We start from the raw sequence: 16,753 nt of genomic DNA on the forward strand, positions 1-16,753 counted from the left end.
AGCCCCGGCCCCTCTGGGCTTGGCAGATCAGAGACCTGGCCCCTCTGGGCTTAGCCATTCAGAGCCCCGGCCCCTCTGGGCTTGGCCGTTCATAGCCCCGGCCCCTCTGGGCTTGGCAGATCAGAGCCCCGGCCCCTCTGGCCTTGGCCATTCAGAGCCCCGGCCCTCTGGGTTTGGCAGTTCAGAGCCCCGGCTCCTCTGGGCTTGGCGTGTCAGTTATGAAAGTAAAAAATTTGCTTGAACCCCTGCACCTCTTCCATTACAAATTAAGCACTAGTCTGCAGCACCAGCACGAAAGCTGGGTGCGCTGAGAATCAGGCACTAGAGTTGCAGCATCAGCTGCTTCGGCTACTAAAATGTCTCCTCCGGTTTACTGCAGGTGAAGGGAATGTGCCCCCGGTTTACTCGTCCGCAGAGGGTCATGTTAGTCCCATTGAACATTTTACGGAACAGGATCACAAGAAAAAATCCTCCTTTCCCAATTGTAGGAGCCATTCAATGAACAAAGGACAAGGCTAAGGGCACACTGATCTCCCCACACGCAGCAGGCGAGACGGCATTCATTGGTTTGTTTCTGAACAGCAGTAATCGCAGGCCATGCAATCCTTTGGAGGAAGGACTACATCTCCCAGCAGGGCATTGCACAAAGCAGTTTCTTACTCCCCATCCCCCCTCCCTCTTCCCAGCCAGCCTTTGTCTCTCCAACTTCTATTTCGCTCCCTCCCCCCATAGCTTCTACTACAGCACTGAAGCAGCCTTTCCCTGAGTCCGCAGAGCAGGCCAGAGGAGACAAGGGGACGGAAGCAGAATAGTAAGTCCCAGAGATCTGCATTTCATTATCTGTCAAGTGACAGCCGAGTAGCCACGCTTTCCTCTGGTTAATGCTAAAGGGAAGAGAAATATGCTTGCAGTGGTGTTTCCTCGGGTAAGACATTTTCCATTCAGCTTCCTGGGTGTTTGCTGCCTCTGGCTAACAGACACTGGCGGGTGAACACGGAAAGCATCTTCTGTCAGGAAAATAACTGCTGTGTTTTAAGTTAAGGAATGATCTCGTTCCACGTCTACTGGGATTTTCTTTCACGTTGACATCTCCATAAGAAAGTGACCAGTGCACGTGGTTAGGCTAGGAAGAGCATCTCTAGAAATTCCTTAATGATCTGTGCTCAGCTTGGGGAGAATTTGGCAACGAAAAGTTGTGCTGACCTGACCTGACCCGTCCTGACATGACGTGGTACGTTCATTTTGCTGCTTTGCAAACGGCAGAGGACGCAAACAACACCGAAGACTGTTTATTCCAAATGAACCCTTACAGAGCTGACTTGTGCTAACACAAGCTGCTTCTATGCCTTAAAACTACAGCTCCGTTGCACAGTTAGATACTCCCGTCAGTGTGTCATTGGGCATGTCTGCACAGTCCAGGCTCTTAACCCCGGTTGTGGCAAACGGTTCACTAGTTTCTGTTACATGGGTGGATATTATGCAGTTGAGTTTTTCCGATTTCAGCATGCTCCTGCATGTCGGGTTCCCAGAAGAATGTGGGTGACCAGATGGAAGCGTAGATCCAAGCATATCTAACTCTAGATCTGTACTTTGGATGTGCTGTGCCATTAGTTTTCAGCTCATCTTTCTGTCGCCTTTATTGGTTCATAAATTACAAAGCCATGCTGATCTTCTCGTCTGCCTTCCTGCATAATACGCGTGTGACAGAGGAGTGCTCTCTCACCATTCTGGCACCTCCCATCTGGGGATTAGCTACCACAGGGTCTGATGCCCCGTCCTGGTGATCCTCAGCCCACTCACTCACTCCAGGCCTCTCTCATGCTCACAGAGCTGCAGCATTTTCCTCTTCATGGCAGGGACAGGGGTGCATCTCCAGTTGTGCAAAGCAATGCTGTAGATGAGTGCCTGAGTAGCTGATGGGCCGGTTGTTTTAGGGAGCTAACGCCCAGCTGACATAGGCAAGACTCCCTCACGCCGCAGGCCGGTGGCAACAAGGTGACTCACAAACCCTCAGCAGCCCGAAAAGCATCAGAACCTCCCCTACTAAAATCTGATGGGGTAGGATTTAGGGTGGGATTTTCAATAGCCTTCAGCGCCGGCCTTACGCTGCTCCCAGGGGAGTCAGCGGGAGTTCCCCCATCAACTGCAAGGGGCGCAGAGTAACGCCAATGCTCAGTGCTTTTGAAAATCCCTGTGTAGTGATCATGCCAGGCCCCAGCCTTTGAACTAACGCCAGGATTTCCTTTTCTGTGCAGCCTGTGACTGTGGCATGAACAAAGAGGAACAAAACAGGAACCGCCCAAGGAAGGACCAGGCCATAAATTAAAGAGAGCAAAGACAATGCTTCCAAGGGTCTGGTTTAACAAACCAACTGCAACTTCCCCTTGGCTCAGGGAAAACCGCGAAGGAAGGAAACACACCAGGCTGGGGGAGGAGTGATAGGAGTGATGCCAAACTCAGCAGCAAGGATTGGAATAAGCCTGGGCCGGATGTGAGAAGAGTCGTTACCATGGAGAGCTCTCTAGCACCCACCTCACAGAGACTGTACAAATCTTCAGCCAGAAAATCACTCTGGTCACCCACCAGAAGATCCACTCCCAGGCAGGGCCCTACATCTGCACTGCTTGCGGGAAGAGCGGCATCACCGACAGGAGCGTGGCCACACACAGGAGGCGGTACACGGGCAAGCAGCTGTTAGTCTGTGCCCAGTGTGGGAAGAGCTTCACCTGGAAGGAGAACTTCACGATGCACCAGAGGAGCCACACAGGCCAGAGGCCCTATGCCTGCAGGCAGTGCTTTGTGCACAAAAAGACCCCTAAGACACACCGGCTGGTCTACCTGCAGGAGACTCCCCCATAAGTGCAGCAGCCAGTGTGGGAAGTGGTTTGTTAAGGTCTCCTTGGCCATGCCCCAGAGGATACACCAGGACGAACAGCCCTACATGTGCCCCAGGTAAAGCAAAAGCTTCCCACATAAAAAAACCCTCAAAATGCACCCGGGACTGCCATGAGAAAGAGGCCGCACCAACATAAAAGAGGGTCTGGATGCACATGATGGACAGCAAGTAAGCCTTGGTGTGATGAGGAGTATGGTGCCCCAGAGGGCTCAGCTCGGTGAGGGTGAGACCCACAGCACTGGGAACAACTTCAGTCCCATCATAGCAGGAATCCACCCAGCAGGGGGCTCCTACGTATGCACTGAGCACGAGGATTGGTTCCAGACGGCTGGAAACCTCCCAGCCCACCAGACAGCTCGCCCAGCCAGGAGGCCACATGAGAGCAGGGACTGTGGAGGTCACTCGGGTCAAGGGGTAGCTCAGCCAATAAGCGGTGCACTGGGAAAATCACTGGCCGAGAACGGGGAAGGGCTGGCTCTCAGAGGAAGTCATTAGACCTGGAAGAAAGCCCAGGTGGGGAAGAGGGTGTACACGTGCACCAGCATGGGGAGAAGTTCACCTCACCAGACATGCGCTGACCCACGGGCAGGACAGGCCCCATGAAGGCAGCGCCTGCAGCGAAGGCTTCGTTGAGAGGTCGCGGCTAGTGATACGCCAGCAGATCCACACGAACGAGACACCCGATTGGTGCAACATGTGAGAGAAGAGCTTCAACCAGAAAAATGATCATCACCCCAGTGCAGCCATGCCCAGGAGAGGCCCTTTGCCTGTCTTCAGTGTGGGAGGGGCTCACAGCTCATGGCACCCCAAAAGGGCTGCATGGGCGAACAGCCACTCCCAGCTGCCGAGTGAGGGAAGAGCTTCAGTCAGGAGATGATCAGAGGCTCCATACTAGGGCGGAGGCTGTTCATACGCATGGGGCCCCGTGGGGAGTCTAAAGATGCCCCAGCAGCCCAACAGAGGGGTGAGGCCTCACATAGGTCTGGTGCGTGGGAGGAACGCCACTCAGAAATCGAGCTTCAACAGGCACCAAGAGGTCCCCGCGTGCAGTATCAAGTGGTGATTGCAAAGATTATTGCCGTTGCTTCTGATGTCCTGCAGAGCCCGGCTGCTCCGGTGAGATCCCTCCCAGGGGGTAAGGATGGGTTGTAGCAGAGATCTCTGCAACGGACATCCCCCCTTTGGGCTCTCAGCAAAGCAGCAAGCTACTCAGTGTGGAATTGCACTGTGCCGTGATTTCCATTGCATATGAACCAGATAACCCAGACCCAGCACAGAACTAGGGACCTCCACAGGGCATTGATATTTTGCATCTGTGAGGTTTTCCTGAAGTCCTATAATAAAATGTAACATATTTCTCTCAGCATCTGCTGCTTAAATATGGTGTCAATACAATGTAAAATTAACATGTCACACATTCAATGGATTAAAGACTGGCTAATTGATAGGTCTCAAAATGAAATTGTAAATGGGGAATCATCATCAAGTGGGCCTGTTTCCAGTGGGGTCCCGCAGTGATTGGTTTTTGGCCCTACGCTATTTAACATTTTTATCAATGAGCTGGAATTAAACATAAATTCATCACTGATGAAGTTTTCAGAGGATATAAAAATTGGGGGAATGGTAAATAATGAAAAGCGATCTTGATTGCTTGGTCAACTGGGCACAAGCAAACAGTATGCATTTTAATATGACTAAATAGAAATGTCTCTAGCTAGGAACAACGAATGTGGGCCATCCTTACAGGATGGGGGAACTCTCTCCTGGTAAGCAGTGATGATGAAAAAGATTTGAGGGTCATGGTGGATAATCACAGAATCATAGAATATTAGGATTGGAAGAGACCTCAGGAGGTCATCTAGTCCAGTGATTCCCAAACTGGGGTTCGTGAACCCCTGGGGGTTCACAAAATGTTACAGGGGATTCTCGGGAAAGAAATCCCTAATGGCGGACAGAGCTGTCCCTAAAAATCCTGGGCAGCACTGGGCCAGCAGCCCAGAGCCCCTGGATTTCCAAGAGCTAAGCAGATCAAAGCAAGCCTATCTATCACACTGAGGAGATTTAAACTTCAAGACTCCTTATAAGAAATGGAAAGGGAGGTGGATATTTTTTGCTGTTTTTAAAATGAAATAGGCAGCTAGTGTTGTTTTTAAAAATTATTATGAAGAACAAGTTTAAGCTTTGTTGTAACTGCGTTGTTTGCCTGGACTGCTCAAGACCTGAATGCTTGTGTAGGAGGAACTCTTTGAATTGACTTCTTAAATACTTTCCTGCTGTTTCACATCTGATACTCCTTGATGAAACATAGTAACCTCGTCTTATAACAGGCTTATTCAAAGTGATACAAGCTACGAAAGTGAGATCTTGGAAGAGCGTTGCTGTTTTCATAATGTAATAAAAATACTGTAATGATAAATAATAATTAATAATAAATAGTGTGTAATAAGCATGTCATAAAAAGAAATTGTGTATTTCCAAGATCACTGCTTTTATAATTTATACTCAGGTAAAAGGAAAAAATCCCTGGAAATATTCATTTTTAGGAGGGGGTTCGCGAGACTTGACATTTTCATGAAAGAGGTTCACAGGTTGTTAAAGTTTGGGAACCACTGATCTAGTCCAATCCCCTGCTCAAAGCAGGACCAACACCAACTAAATCATCCCAACCAGGGCTTTGTCAAGCTGGGCCTTAAAAACCTCTAAGGATGGAGATACCACCACCCCCCTAGGTAACCCATTCCAGTGCTTCACCACCCTCCTAGTGAAATAGTTTTTTCCTAATATCCAACCTAGACTTCTTGCACTGCAACTTGAGACTATTGCTTCTTGTTTTGTCATCTGCCACCACTGAGGACAGCCTAGCTCCATCCTCTTTGGAACCCCCCTTCAGGTAGTTGAAGGCTGCTATCAAATCCCCCCTCACTCTTCTCTTCTGCAGACTAAATAACCCCAGTTCCCTCAGCCTCTCCTCGTAAGTCATGTGCCCCAGCCCCCTAATCATTTTCCTTACCCTCCGCTGGACTTTCTCCAATTTGTCCACATCCCTTCTGTAGTGGGGGGACCAAAACTGGATGCAGTACTCCAGGTGTGGCCTCACCAATGCTGAATAGAGGGGAATGATCATGCCCCTCGATCTGCTGGCAGTGCTCCTACTAATACAGCCCAATATGCGTTAGCCTTCTTGGCAACAAGGGCACGCTGCTGACTCATATCCAGCTTCTTGTCCACTGTAATCCCTGGGTCCTTTTCAGCTGAACATGAGCTCCCAATGCAACATGGTGACCAAAGGAGCTAATGTGATCCCGGGATGCATAAACAGGGGAAACTCGAGTAGGAGTCGAGAGGTTAATTCACTTCTGTATTTGGCACAGGTGCTGGAATAGTGTCCAGTTCTGATGCCCACAATTCAAGAAGGAAGTTGACAAATTTGAGAGGGTTCAGAGAAGAGCCACAAACATGTTTAAAGGATTAGAAAACATGCCCTATCGTGATTGAGTTATTTGAGTCTATCCAAGAGAAGATTAAGAGATGACTTGATCACAGTCTATAAGTATCTATATGGGAACAAATATTTAATAATGGGCTCTTCAGTCTAGCAGAAAAAGATCTAACACAATCCAATGACTGGTAGTTGACGCTAGACAAATTCAGACTGGACATAAGACAACTTTAACAGTGAGAGTAATTAACCATTGGAACAATTTACCAAAGGTGTGATGGGGTCTCCATCACTGACCACTTTTAAATCAAGATTGGATGTTTTCCTAAAAGATCTGCCCTAGGAATTATTGTGGGGAAGTTCTATGGCCTGTGTTATACAGGAGGTCAGACTAGATGACCACAGTGGTCCCTTCTGGCCTTGGAATATATAACTCTCTGGATACAGGGACAACTCGTAGGCCTCAACCCAGTGAAATCAGTGGGACTACCCAGGAGCGTAATGATAGAGCTGGTCAAAAAATTTAATTTCTATCCCAGGGAAAATGCTGCTCTTACAACATTTGTTTTCATCCTGAATTGGGATGAAAAGCCAAAATACCACATTTTCACAGAATGAAACGTTCCAAAAAAACATGTGGAAGCCTCAAAATGCAACATTTCAGCATTTTCAATTGAAACAAAGTATCAATTCAGAATATTTAATTTTAAATGGGCATTTTGAAAGGAAACACTACCATTCATTTTGAAATGCCGTCTCGGAAGCATCAAAAAGTTTCATTGAAGCCCTAATATCTCTCGCACACATTTTCAATCTGTACCCCCAAAATCTTCTCCCACTCCAACGTCATTGAGAAGATTTTGGGGGTACAGATTGAAAATGTGTGCAAGAGATATTAGGGCTGAACAACAATCTTACCACTGAACTTTCCTGTGGTTTTCATGTTTTTGTTTTTTCAATGAAAAGTCAAAATTATACCGAAGGGGGGAGAAAGAGAGAAGCTATTTTCTAACCAGCTCAATATACATATACACACACGGGCAATTTTCATTCCATCCCTCCAAACAGATACGTAATACGCCTTATGTGTAAAATACATGCACTAAACCTACTACGTTTATTATTAATATAATGAATTGTTCCTCCCATATAGGATTACCTGGTGTGTGAGTTAGGGAAGTTGGTGGAATATTTTCCAGCGTTTTAACTGTTGCCCATAAGGGGGTTCCCTCTCTCATCTCCTCCCCTCCCTGACCCCTCTCTCTCAAACACACTCTCTCAAACCCAGCATTCAAATATTATCATGAACTGTGCAGCAATTCATTATGTGTAGCCCAGTACTTCCATTCTATTTCCATTGTGCACCTGTACTGTGTGCTGCTGAGATTTGCAGGGGGGCAGTTGTTTTCCTGTTTTGCTGGGACTCCCTTCCTGGCTACACTGCTGTGCCTCAGTTTCCCTTCTTTGAGGAAAGCCAGCTCCACACGGCTGCGTGTCAAATGAAAGCAGCTCCCCTCCCAGGGTCATGCCCCCATAGAGAGCATTCACCCTCAACCCTCGCATCCTGGCTCTCCCTGAGACTTTGCAGCCTCCAGAATTCACCAGCTCGTCCCACCAGAGCCTCTAACTGATCTCTCTTCCCTGGCTCATCACAATCCCCTTGGCTTTCCCTGTCCTCACACCAAAGCCTTGTCTACTATGGCTTTCCCTGCCAGTTCAGCTTTCTGCTGCCCTGCAGTGCGGCACCTCCCTCCCCTGCTTTAGCTAGTCCCCACAGGCAGGCCCCTGGCCACTCCTAAATGCCCTTGCACTGATTGCAACCAGCTGCCGCTCTTCCCAGGCCAAAAGTATTAACTCCTTCCTGCCAGGCTAGGGATGGCTTCTGCACACCCCGGCAGGCACAAAGGGCCTGCAAATTGTGTCTCTGCATTTGTCACACTAACTTGCAAGCTGGCTGACCAGCTCTGCCCTCCAAGCTGACAACAACAAGAACACCGATTCTGTCCCAAGCTAGGAGTGTTAGTCCCAATCAGGAGCTACATTTTGTTTCTGATAAAAAGAACAGGAGTACTTGTGGCACCTTAGAGACTAACAAATTTATTAGAGCATAAGCTTTCGTGGACTACAGCCCACGATGAACCTCCCAGCAGGTAGCCTTAACAGCAGTAACATAAGAATTAAGGAGAAGATGGAAATCAAAGTTTGTTGGCATGATTAAGTAGCTGGACCAGGACTTTGTTTATTACACAGCGTGGTGCATCTTCCATGTACAGGTCAACCACATGCAGCCTGACCAACTCCTCCGCCTCGCTGCCTTGCCACATGCCCCCAGAATAAAGGGAAAGTGTTCCTGGAAAAAATTCTCCCAAATCTCTGCAGCAGTTGCTCTTAATTACCGCTCCCGTGAGGTCGTGCTAAATGTTCTGCCCAAGGGACTAATAGCTGTATTCAAAGCAGGCGACTCATTTTAAAAAGAAACATTAGTCATTGTTTGCTGCTCACTCAGGAGGACTACAACTCCCAGCAAGGCACTGCAAATTCCCTAGAATAGGAGCGGTGCAGCTAATGCCCAGGGTGAGCTAATGTTGATGGCATCCTCAGGAGAACGGATGGGGCTGGCAATGCCAGGGTGCGTCGGCTCTGCCCGTATGCCAGCTGTTTTCCAACTCCACCAGCATTTCCCAGCCTCTTTCTCTCTCCCGGCTTTGTTTCTCTGCCTTGTGTTTTACCCTTTCCCCGGTAGCTTTTAGAGCCCTGACACAGACTTCCTGTGAGTCAGCACAGCAGACATTTGGAGGAGAATAACTGATGGGCAGAGCCACAGTGTGTTTGGGTGACAAAAAGCGAGAGGTCTGGACTCTGCGTTAGTTGCCAAGTTACCTCTGACCGAAAAATCCTCATCTGACTAATTCTTAGAGAACAAAAGGTAAATGCCTGTCGGGGATGTTTTCCCACAGCTAAGATAGCATCAGTGAACGTTTTTTGTGTCTGTATATGGGCCAAGTTTCATCACTAGAGACTGAAAAAACTAGGATGAAGCGGGGAGGGATAGCTCAGTGGTTTGAGCATTAGCTTACTAAACCCAGAGTTGTGAGCTCAAACCTTGAGGGGGCCATTTAGGGAACTGGGGTAAAAATCTGTCTGGGGATTAGCCCTGCTGTGAGCAGGGGGTTGGACTAGATGACCTCCTGAGGTCCCTTCCAAGTCTGATATTCTATTCTATGAAAGATTGTTTCATAGGTGGAAAAATGTCTGATCAACTTAATATTATATTTCTAGCAGTTATTGATGTTAACGCTCCCTCTTTGATCAGAATCAACTATGTATTCTTTTGGGTGCCACCTGCTTGTTTCTTTAAACCCAAGCACTGGGGACAATATGTTCACAGCTGATGAATTTACAAGATATACAGGGATATTTGCTGATGAGCAGAATGGGACCAAAATCTTTTATGTTTGAAGGTCCTTTTATTTAACAGCTGACACGTCAAAGTTGCTCCATGTCAAAGAAAATAATCGTCTGTGTTTAATTTTAAAAACTGTATGAAAATAATGGGCCCAAACTGACGTGATGGGGCCATGTGTTGTGGCTCATATCCTGGTTGTGTGTGCGCATGTAGATGTGTGAGTGTATTTACCTTAGATCGTTATCTGATGCTGAGACACAGAGCAGTTTCTCTCTGATGGCAGCACTGAGCCCGGTTACATTCTCTTACACTATTTATTTAACTTGCCATCTTAAATTCATTGCCACTGCACTAGATCATCAGTGTATTGAATATGAAAAGTGTTATTGTTAATGATGGGTATTTGTTGGATAATTCATAAGGTCCCTGATCCAGAAAAGCACTTAAGCCTATGCTTAACATTAAGCACAGGAGTCCCATTGACTTCAATAGAGCTGCTCACATGCTTAGGGTTTATCTACATAGGAAATTGACCAGAAGAACGACAGCTATATAATTATGTCTATTGTACCAGCATAATGTCACTTTTATTCCGGAATAGGAGTGTCCACAAAAGGAGTTATACTGACCTCACTATAAGGGTATAAGTATACTGCTATCATTCTGCTAATTTCCCCAGGTAAACAAGCCTTTAAACTTTAGCATGTGCTTTAATGAATCAGAGCCATATAGACTATGAAGAATGGTTATGTCTGTGACAATGTCAGTGAGGCAAAGTGTTTGTAGGTGTTTGGATTTAAAAGCAAGACTCAATTTTTATGCCAGCATCACAATACGTGGTTGTGCTTTAAGTCATCCTCATTCTTCATTAATTATTACCGATTGTCATTATCATTCGCTCTCTTCCGCAGCTGTCAGAGTTGTCCCTTCAGGCCTGGATCCTGAAATCACTGGGGCTACTCATGGGAATAAAGTTAAGACCAGCCATGTGCGTTTGCAGGACTGGGTCCTAACTCTTTACCCAGGAACTTCACTATGGCCCAGGAGTGCTACAGCATGTAAAAGCAGGGCAGCGTGAACCCTCCAGTGGCACTGATTGTGTTCTCGGTGTTAGAAGATGCCAGAAACCAGCCAGAGCAACAATGTGTATGTAGCCATGCCTGGCATATTTAGTAAAAATCGTTATTTGGGTCCCACCTGCGCCCTTGTGGTGTCTTCATGTTGTTGTTGTGCAAAGAGCAAAGGACAGAGCAAGTATTCAGTGCAGTGCAAATCTATGTTATACCAGCTGCCACTGGTTCCTAGGGGCCAGATGCAGCCAGGAATCAGCAAGGAACATGGCACCCAGGCCACTCCCTCTTTCCTCTGGCCAGGCCTCCATACTCATCCTCCCTTGTCTGCCTACACTGGTTTGAGGGCCAGAATGCATCAGAGGTGCAGTGCAAAGTGGCCTCACCACACCTTAGGGGCTGGCCATGCTCCGTCCTGTTTAAATGCCCATCTGCACTGCACTGTATTCTAGCATATGCATTTCTTGCTTCTCTAGCAGTGTTAGGGAACAGTCTTTTAGTCCATAGGCAAATCAAGTCTAGTTTAAAGCACTTTTCCTTCAAATAGTTAGTCAACCCTATTTCCACTCCATTGAAACACAGATGGCCTAGTGGCCATTTCTTTTTGTAGTGCAACGAGACCCTCAAAGTCAATGGGCCAAATTCATCCTTGACGAGAGTTTGACTTTAACCATTTCCAAAGGATGTGATTTAAAATGGGTGAACAAAGAAGATGCCCAGTTGCTTTTTGGCACGAGTAACTGGTCGCACACTTCCATGTGTACCAGGGTTTGTGCTAGACAGAGGAAAGAAACTGGATGTGGCAGAGTCTGTTACAATCTCTCGTCCTGCTCTCATCAGATCAGCAGGTCAGAGCAGGAACAGCAAGGAATGGACACAGGCTATGAAAACAAGCAGCCCCAACACCTGAAAATGAAATAAAAGACAAACCTTATTGTAATAATGACGGGTAATATCCTTGTTTGAATGGGAATTAGGTAAAGGGGAAGGCTGGTGGGTAGGCCAAAGGCAATAGAAGCTGTTCTCTCTGCGGCTGATTCTGGACTCACATCAGTTTCACATAAGTGTAACTCCAGGACCTCCTTTGGAGTTATTCCTGATTTCTGCTGGTGGAAGTGAATCAGAATCAGGGACTTTTTCTTCACTAGTAAACACTGATGTCGTGGCAGAGGAATATGGACCTGTGGTTAAAGTAATGGGCTGGGGTTGCAGCCTCAGCTCCCAGTTCTGCCACACACCAGCTGCGTGACGCGTGACTCCATTGAAGCCAACCCCCATTAACTTCAGTAGGGTCGTGTAGACATGCGGACTCACCCCTGCGGCGCCTCCTGCTGGTGACTTCTGGGAATTAGCTCTTTGTCCAGCCAGGAGCTCCCTTTGCAGGCCGGTGATCCACCTGTCCTCTGGCCCCGTGTCCCTCCCTGGACCCCCATGCCCCTTTAACTGGGGTGCTGCCCCCTGGCAGTACCACACCAATCTGGGTCTCCCCTCCCTGGGGAACCCCCAACCCACTATCCCCACTTTGTCTCAGTTTTGGCTACTGCCCAGTCTCCATCTAGCCCGATTCACTAGGGCAGACTGCAGTATCAGCCACTCATCATAGGCAAAGGGGTTTGGACCTGCTGCCTTTGCCTACTCCTTGGGCTGCCCCCTGCAACCCCCAGTACCTCTTGGCCTTATGCTAGGCCGCAGCCTGGGGCTTTCCAGGCAGGAGCTCCCCAGCTTCTCTGCCTTTCCCCAGCCCTGCTCCACTCAGGTACCCTGTGTCTCGCTCCCTGCAGCCAGGTCCTTCTCCTTCTACAAACTGACTCTTGAGCTCCTGGCTCCCAGCGTCTTATATAGGGCCAGCTGAGGCCTGATTGGACGTGGCCCAGCTGCAGCCACTTCCCCCAATCAGCCAGGGTTTTGCTCCCTTTCACAGCCCCAGCCCTCTGCAGAGCTTTTCCGACCCCTTCAGGGCTGGAGTGGGTGTTCACCCCGCTACAGGCCGGGATTTCATCCTTCAATCTTTCTGTGCCTCTGTTCTCTAGCTGCCACATAGGGATAGTGATTTCGCCTTTCTCCCACCCTCTGTCTGTGTTGTCTAGCTCACAGAGGGGGAAGCAGAGGTACCTGAAGCATAAATTAACTGCCACGGTCACAAGCAAGCCAGCGGCCAAGATGGCCCCCTCAGGACCAGAAGTCCTGAGACTTAGTCCCCTGCTCTAAGCTTTACATAACAATGCCCCCAGCTCCTGGGCTTCAACTTAGCTGTGATCATTCCAAGATTTTCTCCAAAATGAACAGCTCTGACTATGGCCTTTCTTCTGTCATCAGCCTCTGAACTAATGCCTGATTGTATTTTATTGTTCATCCAGCAGATGAAAGCCCAACAGTTTCAAATAAGGAGAAGCATCCGGAGGAGAGGACTAAAAACGGGAGCCCCCTCAGGAAACAAAATGAGGAAGGAGAAGTGGGAGCATGCCGAGGCGAGGTAAAAATCTTCATGAGTCAGGATAAAGCCAAGAAAGAGCAAAGCCCAGCCGAAAACAGATGTGACACACCCATTCCCTGCGAATGAAGCTTCCATAACAGCCCAGCGGCCTGGTCCGCCAGGGCAACCTGGGAGCAGAGCAGCGGTACAATGGAAATCCTTAAACTAGACGCACCAGAGAGACAGGGGCCATGCACCAAATATGGGGAAAGCATTGATCAGATGGTAGATCTGACAGCCCACCGGAGAGCCCGGCATGGCAAGCGTGATGGAGATGAGAAAAGCACCACGCAGCCGGGAGAGAGAGCAAATGAGTATGCCAAATGTGGGAAACGCTTTGTTAAGAAGGGGAATCTCACAGCCCATCGGAGACCTCACAGGAGACAGGGCCCTGAGGAAGCCAGTGGGTGTGAGGGAAATCCAACAGCAACAGGAGATCTCACAGCCCATCAGAGACCTCTCAGGAGACAAGGCCCACAGGAACCCAAGGGGTGTGAGGGAAATCTGACAGGAGATCTCGTAAGACACAAGACAAGCACCACAGAAGCGGAACCATCCCCTGGCCTGGAAGTTGAGGAAAGCCACCAGGGAGCGCTCTGCGCCCCAAGGGGAGGCCTGAGGAGAAAGCGGACTCACGTGTGCTCTGAGTGTGGGAAGAAGTTCAGCAAGAAGGGCAACCTCACCAAGCATCAGCGCACCCACCGGGACGAGAGGCCGTTCAGGTGCAGCCAGTGCCAGAAGACCTTCTTTGTGAGGTCCCAGCTCGCCCAGCACGAGAGGATCCACACGGGGGAGCGGCCGTACAAGTGCGCCGAGTGCGGCAAGCGCTTTACCCAGAAGTCCAACATCATCATCCACCAGAGGATCCACACGGGGGAGCGGCCCTTTAAATGCGCTGACTGCGGGAAGAGCTTCATCGACAAGTCCCAGCTCATCACGCACCGCCGGACCCACACGGGGGAGCGGCCCTTCGCATGCAGCGAGTGCGGGAAGGGGTTCCGGCAGAAGATCACCCTGATCACGCACCAGAGAATCCACACCAGGGAGGAGCCCTACACCTGTCCTCAGTGCAGCAAGAGCTTCAGCCAGAAGGCCAACCTCATGAGGCACCAGCTGATCCACACGCGGGAGGGGCCGTACATATGCACTGAGTGCGGGGAGAGCTACAGTGCCATCAGGCACCTGAAGAGGCACCAGCTGAGCCACGCCGGGGAAAGGCCCCACGTGTGCACCAAATGCGGGAAGAACTTCACCCGCAAATCAAGCCTCAACAGGCACCAAGAGATCCACGTCAACGACAGGCCTTATGCGGTGGTGGTAGCAGAAAACCTCACCGTGGTCTATGAGATAATGCAGGTCCCACTCTAGCACTAGGGGTGGGGTCGGGGACGTTGAGTTGCAATGCAGATTTCCTCCGTGTCACTTGTAGGAGGTGCTCAGAAGCTCCCCGGCGGCTGCTCTCTCTCTTCAGCTGCCATGGAGTCTAAAATACCTGAAAATCCAGCAGAGGGCAAAGAGCATGGGCTGGGTCCTTGCCGCTGTTTTAATTTGTGTTTTTCTTGCACGGTAATAAATAATCAATCTGTGCATTGCTTTTGGAGGGAGAGTTAGAGGAGAATGGAGGAGGAGGAGAAGTAGGTGACAGCAGCACTGTCCCTCCCTCTGAAGGAATCAAGGTGACACTCTGCAGTCTGTTAGAAAACACGTTGGTCCCTAGACACCATGGCTGCTTGAGACGCAAGGTTGGGGGCCAGGCCTGGGGTGACTAAATATTCAGGTTCATGCCATGGCTCCTACCTGGAGGTACAGTCTGAGCGCACAGCCTCTTCTCTGCATTGGCAGAGAGGTTCTTGAGAAATTTTCCCACCAACGCTTCCTTGGTGGAGGAAGGAGGGTGTCTTTGTTTAATATATGGTGTTAGCTTCTGGGCCCACATAGTTGGTTTTCTCTTGCCGCCCTTGTTCTTGGTGTCATTTCCCACACCGCCTGCACCTGCCCCAAACCCTAGCGTTCGTGCCACTTTCCAGATGTGTCTGAAAATAGCCCTCCTTCATACAGCTCCCCAGTGGATGTCCAGGCCTCATTAGCGCGTGCTGTCTGCTGATTGACATATGCTAATATGCACCTAGTGGATGTTTCTGCCTAGACCTGAGCACCCAAGGAATTTGCATGGGCCCTTCTGAAAACCCCACAGAGCACTGAGTACAAGGCCTGTCCAAAACCCACCTTTAAAAATCCCTTGGTCACCCCAAATCCTACCAGAGTCCCTTGGATGGGGCCCCAAATCGCTATTGGCACCTGCCCTGGCTTTTGAAAATTATCCAAAGCTCCTTAGCAAGAGAGCTGGGATTGGAACTCTGCAACTGGTAGCATGACTTAGTTGGGGATTGGTCCTGCTTTGAGCAGGGGGTTGGACTAGATGACCTCCTGAGGTCCCTTCCAACCCTGATAGTCTAGGATTCTATGATCTACCTTCCTACTTATTCCACTAGCCCTCACTGCAGTGCCAGTTAGAGCTAGTATCGCTAAAGCTGTCCTCTCTTTGCATTAAAATGCCTAGCAAGCAGGTTGCACAAGATCAGCGATTTGGCTTCCATGCACTGATTTAGGAACCTAAATGTTGTTAGGGTAGCTGAGAGACTGATCGTCGCTCAGCAATTTTCCAAACAGATCCTTCCATCAGGTTATACTGTATGCTTCCAACCCTTTTGGCAACCCTTAAGCCTCTCCCACAGCCAGCTTTGTGCAAACCTCAGCTCATGCAACGCCACTTGCAAAAGAAAGGGGCTTTTCTAATAAACATTCCCAGGTTACTGTCTTAGGCCTTGTCCAAGTTGTGTTGTGTGAACAATACTGGTATAAGAGTAGCAGACATGTGAGTCTGTATCCGCAAAAAGAACAGGAGTACTTGTGGCACCTTAGAGACTAACAAATGTATTTGACATAAGCTTTCGTGGGCTACAGCCCACTTCATCGGATGCATAGAATGGAACATACAGTGAGAAGATATATATACATACAGAGAACATGAAGACAGGTTTCAGAGTAACAGCCGTGTTAGTCTGTATCCGCAAAAAGAAGAACAGGAGTACTTGTGGCACCTTAGAGACTAACAAATTTATTAGAGCATAATATACAGCATCCTATACAGCAAACAGGGAAAGATTAAGAATGAGCTGTCAGAACTGGATACCCTCATAAGAAACCAACCTTCCACACAAACTTCCTCATGGATAGACTTTACAAAAACTAGACAAGCCATTTACAAGACAAACTTTGCCTCTCTACAAAGGAAAAAGGACACTAAACTATGCTCTAATAAATTTGTTAGTCTCTAAGGTGCCACAAGTACTCCTGTTCTTCTTTTTACTGGCTAGGCATTTACACCTGTCCAAAGCAGGTGTAAAAATGCCACTTAATCAGACTGCTCTACTCACACTGCTGGGAGCATTATACAAGGGCCTTTTCT

The 16,753-nt window shown here is 48.8% G+C and overlaps 2 protein-coding genes across 6 annotated transcripts in view; both read left to right on the forward strand.

Annotated features, from left to right (window-relative positions):
• The window catches only part of LOC117871978 (zinc finger protein 2-like), a 15,477-nt gene extending 11,218 nt beyond the window's left edge, over nt 1-4,259 (forward strand). For both annotated transcript variants that reach the window (XR_004644372.1, XR_004644373.1), the window contains one exon: nt 2,256-4,259. The gene's annotated coding sequence lies outside the window, so the exon portion shown is untranslated. The remainder of the gene's footprint in view (nt 1-2,255) is intronic.
• LOC117871980 (zinc finger protein 501-like) lies at nt 225-16,202 on the forward strand. 4 transcript variants are annotated; one of them, XM_034759892.1, is made up of 2 exons: nt 225-811; nt 13,169-16,202. In XM_034759892.1, exon 2 carries the CDS (start codon nt 13,435-13,437, stop codon nt 14,650-14,652), a length of 1,218 nt encoding a protein of 405 aa, XP_034615783.1. In that variant the 5' UTR covers nt 225-811; nt 13,169-13,434; the 3' UTR covers nt 14,653-16,202. The 4 variants fall into 4 exon arrangements, with proteins under 4 accessions (XP_034615783.1, XP_034615782.1, XP_034615786.1 ...); XM_034759891.1 differs by lacking the exon at nt 225-811 and adding an exon at nt 7,624-9,261; XM_034759895.1 differs by lacking the exon at nt 225-811 and adding an exon at nt 7,624-9,261 and having other exon boundaries at nt 13,172-16,202.
• Nucleotides 16,203-16,753: the final 551 nt, after the last annotated feature.

The sequence above is a fragment of the Trachemys scripta genome, chromosome 2 (assembly GCF_013100865.1).
Source record: "Trachemys scripta elegans isolate TJP31775 chromosome 2, CAS_Tse_1.0, whole genome shotgun sequence".
Lineage (NCBI taxonomy): Eukaryota > Metazoa > Chordata > Testudines > Emydidae > Trachemys > Trachemys scripta.

Coding starts and splice junctions, on each gene's coding strand:
- LOC117871980 (XM_034759892.1), top strand. CDS start 13,435: ATGGAAATCCTTAAACTAGACGCACCAGAGAGACAGGGGCCATGCACC.